Source organism: Agelaius phoeniceus, chromosome 16, assembly GCF_051311805.1.
Source record: "Agelaius phoeniceus isolate bAgePho1 chromosome 16, bAgePho1.hap1, whole genome shotgun sequence".
Lineage (NCBI taxonomy): Eukaryota > Metazoa > Chordata > Aves > Passeriformes > Icteridae > Agelaius > Agelaius phoeniceus.
In genome coordinates, this window is record NC_135280.1 from 1649367 (window position 1) to 1656339 (window position 6973).

General features: G+C 46.9%; 1 protein-coding gene across 1 annotated transcript; it reads right to left on the reverse strand.

The window, feature by feature from the left end:
• Positions 1-164: 164 nt before the first annotated feature.
• Positions 165-2846, reverse strand: GNG13 (G protein subunit gamma 13). The gene is made up of 3 exons (XM_054644034.2): positions 2687-2846; positions 1843-1965; positions 165-660 (listed from the first exon to the last, which is right to left on the reverse strand). Exons 2-3 carry the CDS (start codon positions 1938-1940, stop codon positions 555-557), a joined length of 204 nt encoding a protein of 67 aa, XP_054500009.1. The 5' UTR covers positions 1941-1965; positions 2687-2846; the 3' UTR covers positions 165-554.
• Between the last annotated feature and the right edge of the window lie 4127 nt (positions 2847-6973).

Sequence of the window (6973 nt, forward strand, 5' to 3'; positions counted from 1 at the left end):
CTAGGGCTGTGCTCAGCTGAGCTGGAGCTGGAGGATCAGCTGGGTTTGCCTTTCCAACCCATGGCTGGCCTGTGTGCCCACGATTTTGGGCCATGATCTTTTTTATTACCCTCTTATTTTGTTAAAAAAAAAGAAAATAAATAAAATGGATCTAACAAAATCAATGGTGAAGTATTGCTCTGTTTATTTCAGACATAAACTCGAGGGGCCAGGTTCTGCCTGGTTTGCTGTGAAGCAATATCCTACAGTGTACAAAAGTATCTAAAATCACTAAAAATGGGGGGGTTTATAAAAAGCTTCTTTACAGGTTGCAAAACTCTGCCTGTTTGGGGTGGCAGAAGTGTGAGATGAAGCTGCAGCACACCCCTGGAGCAGCTTTTGCTGCTCCTCCCCCCAGGCTGCCCATCCTGGGGCTTTCCCCGTGTCCCCCCATTTCTAAAACCCCTTCTACAGCTACGAGAGCAGAAAGGAGCAGAGGGCAGGGCTTTGTTCAGGGTCTGGGGCTGGAACTGGAGCTCAGGGGTCCAGGCCCGTCCTGCAGGGGGGACAGAGCCTCAGAGGATGATGCATTTGCCTTTCTCCACCCAGGGGTTGTTCTTCATCAGCTCTGGGTTCAGGAAGGGATCCTCGGGAATCCCGTCCTCGATCCACTTCACAAACCTGCAGAGAGGGGAGGGAGGGTGGGCACAGCCCAAGGGGGGCCCTGGGGGGATCCTGGGGCTGTCCCCAGCTCTGTGACAGAGCAGGCAGGGAACAGAGCCAGCCGTGATTTAAAGGATTTTGAGCTCTGCAAAGCTCTGGGAAGGGGGGATCTGCACCCTGAGTGCAGATTCTACTGTATCATATAATGTGATAGAGTAGAATATGTATATTCTAAATATATATATTTTTTATATAATATAAATATAATATATAATAGTATATAATATATAATACATATAATAATACATAATAATATATTATAGTATATAATAGTATATAATAGTATATAATATAATATATAATACATAATATACTATATATAATATATATAATCTAAATATATATCTTCTATATATATTTTATATATATATCTATATCGATATATCTATATTTAATTTTAAAAATACATATATAAAAGAGAATCATGGAATAGTTTGGGTTGGTAGGAACCTTAAAGACCATCCAGGGCCACGATTTTGTATATAATAAAAAAATAAATCATATATATATATACAAAAACAAGAGACTGCATATGTATACATATATATATATATATATATATGCATACCAAATTATATAAAAATCAAATATATACTTTAATTTTAATCAAATTGCAGTGGAAAATAAAATTCATATTGCACGTATGTGTTTATGTAGATAGGATACAATTTCTAGCTCAGATTTATTATTTTTTAGGCATTATGGACAACATAGAATGTATAGAATACAGGGAAGGGAAGGGAAGGGAAGGGAAGGGAAGGGAAGGGAAGGGAAGGGAAGGGAAGGGAAGGGAAGGGAAGGGAAGGGAAGGGAAGGGAAGGGAAGGGAAGGGAAGGGAAGGGAAGGGAAGGGAAGGGAAGGGAAGGGAAGGGAAGGGAAGGGAAGGGAAGGGAAGGGAAGGAAAGGAAAGGAAAGGAAAGGAAAGGAAAGGAAAGGAAAGGAAAGGAAAGGAAAGGAAAGGAAAGGAAAGGAAAGGAAAGGAAAGGAAAGGAAAGGAAAGGAAAGGAAAGGAAAGGAAAGGAAAGGAAAGGAAAGGAAAGGAAAGGAAAGGAAAGGAAAGGAAAGGAAAGGAAAGGAAAGGAAAGGAAAGGAAAGGAAAGGAAAGGAAAGGAAAGGAAAGGAAAGGAGGTCCCCACTCACTCAGGTATGGTCTTGGAGGACATCTCCCTCTTGTAGGCCAGCTGGTACTTGAGGCTTTCCACCTCTTTTTTCCATTGTGGGAGATCCCACTCGTCCATCGCGCTCTCCGAGGGCTCCGTTGGGCTGGGAATGGGGATTTTGGTGCCTTGTCCTGCCCTGACCCCTCAGTTGCACCCCAAAGGCTCCCCCAGGATGGGGACAGGCTCTGGGGGAGGTTTCCAAGCCCACAGATGAGCAGCCAAGGGCTCCGGGAGCTTTTGGGGCTGTTTTGGTTGAGGCAAAGGCTGCCCAGCGCTCCTCTCATGCAAAACGCGGGGACTGAGGCAGATTTGACTGGAATTTGGGTGGGGAGCAGCACAGAGCAGCCCGAGGCTCCTCGGGAAGGGGCTGTTTGTCCTTGTCCTGCCCGACCACGGCTCTGAAGGGACCAGGAGGGATTTGGGGCTACCTCAAGAGCGCTGGAAAGGGCTCAGGGGGGCGGCCAGCACAGATTTGGGGAGCAAAGCAAACCCCTCTGCACCCCCCCACCCCATTGTCCCCCAACAGTGACCCCGTGGGAGGATGGGCGTGATGGGGAAACTGAGGCACAGCAGCAGAGGGGGCTCAAGCAGTGCCCGCAGTGGGGTGGCCCCCGTCCCACCCCAAAGCCCGGCGGCACAAGGGGACATTTCCCTGTCCCCAAGCCCATGAACCCCGGGAGAAGGGGCAGGGAAGGCTGAGACCCTGCCGCTCCATGCCAGCCCCGCTCCATCCCAGCCTGGCATCCCCGGAGTGCAGCCAGGAGCGGGATCGGCCCCGTCCCCGCCCCGGGAGCTGCCCCGACCCCGCACATCCCCGCTCGCACCTGGTTCGGGGACTCCGGCAGCAGAGAAACGGGGCCGCAGCTGCAGCCCTGGCCTTGGCCGCGCTCCTCCCGCAGCCTCCCCGGCTCCCGGCGGTCCCGAGCGCTCGGGATGATCTGAGAGTGCTCGGCTGGTGCCGAGGGATCGCGGCTGAATCCTCCCCCCGCCGCTCCCCGGGGATTTGGCTCCGCTGGAGCGCCCGGGATGGAGGCGCCTCCTGCTATTCCGGCTCTGGAATTGGGGTTATCCCGGCTGCTCCCCCGTCCTGAGGGGCACAGGGAGAGGGGAGAGCTGGGGGACATCCCCAGGGAGGCCCTGGGAGGGGATCCCTGACCTGATCCCTGCCCCAATCCCTTCCCTCATCCCTGCTCCGATCCCTGACCTGATCTTTGCCCAAATCCCTTCCCGCATCCCTGCCCTGATGCCTGCCTTCATCCCTGCCTTCATCCCTGCCTTCATCCTTTCCTTCATCCCTGCCTTCATCCCTGCCTTCATCCTTTCCTTCATCCCTTCCTGCATCCCTGCCTTCATCCCTGCCTTCATCCTTTCCTTCATCCCTTCATCCCTTCCTTCATCCCTTCATCCCTTCCTTCATCCCTTCATCCCTGCTCTGATCTTTGCCTGAATCCCTTCCCTGATCTCTTCCTGCATCCCTGTCCCAATCCCTGCCTTCTTCCCTTCTCTCATCCCTTCCTCATCCCTTCCTTCCCTCATCCTTTCCTTTCCTTCCCTTCCCTCATCCCTTCCCTCATCCTTTTTTTCATCCCTTCCCCAACTCCTTCCTTCATCCCTTCCCTCCTCCCTTTCCCGGTTTTCCCGCTCTGCTCCCCGCTGGATTTTGTGGCTTTTCCCCCTTCCCGAAGCCGGAGGAGATGGAGAGGCTGGGAATAACTAAAAAAAGTGGAAAATAAAAGGGATGGAACACCTGGCGGGAGAAGGGGCAGCGTCATCAATAATCAGAATTAATCGGAATTAATCAGAATTATCGATGAGGGGTTTGCAGGGAAAGACAAAAGCCCTGGAACAGCTGGAGCTGATTAAAGCCAAAATAATCCATGGAAAACCAGAGGTGAGACCCCCCTGCCTTTGTTAAAAATAAACCTGGGGTAAAAGTTGGTGCTTAAAAAAAACAAACAAGGTTTGAACACAGCAAAACCCACCCAAATCCTGGCCCAGGGCTCCTCCTTCCCCAGGGAATAAATATAGAATATTTCTATAAATAAAACCAATAGAAATATGGATTTAATATCGGGATAATATTAAACATGGATTTAAATTTGGAGTTAATATTGGATTTTGTGTCTCTGCATCACACCTGGGCCGGGCTGGTCCTACCCCAATAACTGGGGCTGGAGCCATTCCCACTTCCTGAGGGAGAGAATTCCCTGGGGGAGAGAGAAGGTGAAGGTGAAATATAAATATAAAGTAATAAAAAAATTAAAATATTATAATATATATATTTAAGATTATATATAAAGATCGTATATGTCTAAATATGATAGAATACATATGATACATATATGATAGAATAAATATAAATATAAATATATAATATAATATTGTAGAATATATATCTATATATATTTAATTTTTAAAATATATATATAAAAGAGAATCATGAAATGGTTTGGGTTGGTAGGAACCTTAAAGACCATCCAGGCCCATGATTTTGTATATAATAAGATAATAAATAATATCTAACATATTTAGATATATAGATCTAATATATTATATTGTCTTTGTGTATGTGTATATATATATATATATATATATACACACACAAAGACAAGAGAGTGCGTGTATATATATATATATATTTTTTTTTTTTAACACATACCAAATTATATATAAAATCAAATCTATATTTGAATTTTTTATCAAATTGCAGTGGGAAATAAATTCATATTACACATATGTGTTTATGTAGACAGGATACAATTTCTAGATCAGATTTATTATTTTTTATGCATTATGGATAACATTTAATGTAAAGAATATCTATATATGCATACATACATGTGCATGTTTACATGTATGTATATATAAATATAAATATATACACACAAAATAGATATGAATATTAAAAAATATAAAAATAAATATACATAATAAAAATAAATATACAAAATAGAAAATAGGAAAATATAAAAGAAATAAATATACAAATATAAATACTATAGACAAATACTTATATAAATTCTATAAATATAATTAGCATGTTATATAAATAGTTCTAGAAAAGTAAAAATAAAAAAATAATATAAAATGAAAATTAAAATAAGAATGTAAAATATAAAAATAAAAATATTTTAAAATAAAATATAAAAATATAAAATATAAAAATATAAAAATAAAAATTTAAAAAGATGAAAATAAAAATATAACGGCTTCCTGAAAGAGACATCTTATAGGACATACATAGGAAATCAATATATAAAATATTTAAAATCTATTAAAAAATGATGTGTTTTCTCTGTCCTTCTGAAGTGCCAGAAGCAGGATCCTGCCCTGGGCTCCCATCCCTTCCCTTCAGGGATCTGCTCCAGGCAGGAGCAGGCTGGGATTCCATGGATTTTGGGGTGCATCCCGTGCTCCAGGCAGGAGCAGGCTGTGATTCCATGGATTTGGGGTGCATTCCATGCTCCAGGCAGGAGCAGGCTGGGATTCCATGGATTTGGGGTGCATCCCATGCTCCAGGCAGGAGCAGGCTGGGATTCCATGGATTTTGGGGTGCATCCCGTGTTCCAGGCAGGAGCAGGCTGGGATTCCAGGGATTTGGGGTGCATCCCATGCTCCAGACAGGAGCAGGCTGGGATTCCATGGATTTGGGGTGCATCCCGTGCTCCAGGCAGCAGCAGGCTGGGATTCCATGGATTTGGGGTGCATCCCATGCTCCAGGCGGGAGCAGGCTGGGATTCCATGGATTTGGGGTGCATCCCATGCTCCAGACAGGAGCAGGCTGGGATTCCATGGATTTGGGGTGCATCCCATGCTCCAGGCGGGAGCAGGCTGGGATTCCATGGATTTGGGGTGCATCCCATGCTCCAGGCGGGAGCAGGCTGGGATTCCATGGATTTGGGGTCCATCCCATGCTCCAGACAGGAGCAGGCTGGGATTCCAGGGATTTTGGGGTGCAGCCCCCCCTGGATTTTGCAGCTGAAGCTCCCCAGGCTCTGCACTATTATCGAGCAGAGCCATCTGTTGAGATGCCATTTCCCCAGGCCTGGGATTAAAACTGGGATTTCAGGCTGGGAGAGCAGCTGGAAATGTCCCTGGGATCCCAGGGGAGCTGGGCAGGGACCCAACCCCGACCCTCAGAGCTGATTTAGGGCCAAGGACAGGGACCCCAACCCTCAGAGCTGATTTAGGGCCAAGGACAGGGACCCCAACCCTCAGAGCTGATTTAGGGGCAGGAACAGGGACCCTGATCCTCAGAGCTGATTTAGGGCCAAGGACAGGGACCCCGACCCTCAGAGCTGATTTAGGGCCAAGGACAGGGACCCTGACCCTCAGAGCTGATTTAGGGCCAAGGACAGGGACCCTGATCCTCAGAGCTGATTTAGGGGCAGGAACAGGGAAAAGGGGCTGGGGCAGGGAATGGAGCAGCAGGAGGGGCTGAGGGAGCTGGGAAGGGGCTCAGCCTGGAGAAAAGGGGGAGCAGGGGGAAGTTTTGGCTCTGCAGAACTCCTGCCAGGAGGGGACAGCCAGGGGGTGACAAGGGACAGGAGAGGGAACAGCCTCAGGGTGGGAAATTCCTTCCAAGATCCCCAAATCCAACCTTTAATGGATCCCCACTGACTCCTGTCCCCAACCCTCCTGGGGATGTCCCTGCCCAGGCAGCCCCTTCCAGCTCTTCCATGAAGGAATTTTCCCAAATATCCAACTCAGAGGAGTTCCCTCTCCTCCTGTCCCTGTTCACCATTTTCTGGGTGAAATTCATGATGTTCCAGGTGAAATTCCCACCTTTCCCTGTGAAATTCATGATGTTCCAGGTGCAATTCCCACCTTTCCCTGTGAAATGTCATTTTTGGCGCTGTCCCTTCCTTGCAGCTCTGCTCCCTCCTGCTGTGGCTGCTGCAGCTTTGGGATGAGGCAGCTCCAGGGCCCCATTTCCTGCCCCAAAGCCACTTTTCCATTTTTAATGAGCTCTGTTCCTCCCCATTTGACCTGGAGCAGAGCTCAGCCCTCCTCCAGGACCAGAGGGAAGTGCAGAGCTCCAGAAAAGGTTTTTTTCCTCATCCATAAAAGATTAAATCATTACCTAAAGGATCCATAGGGCTGCTCCAAGG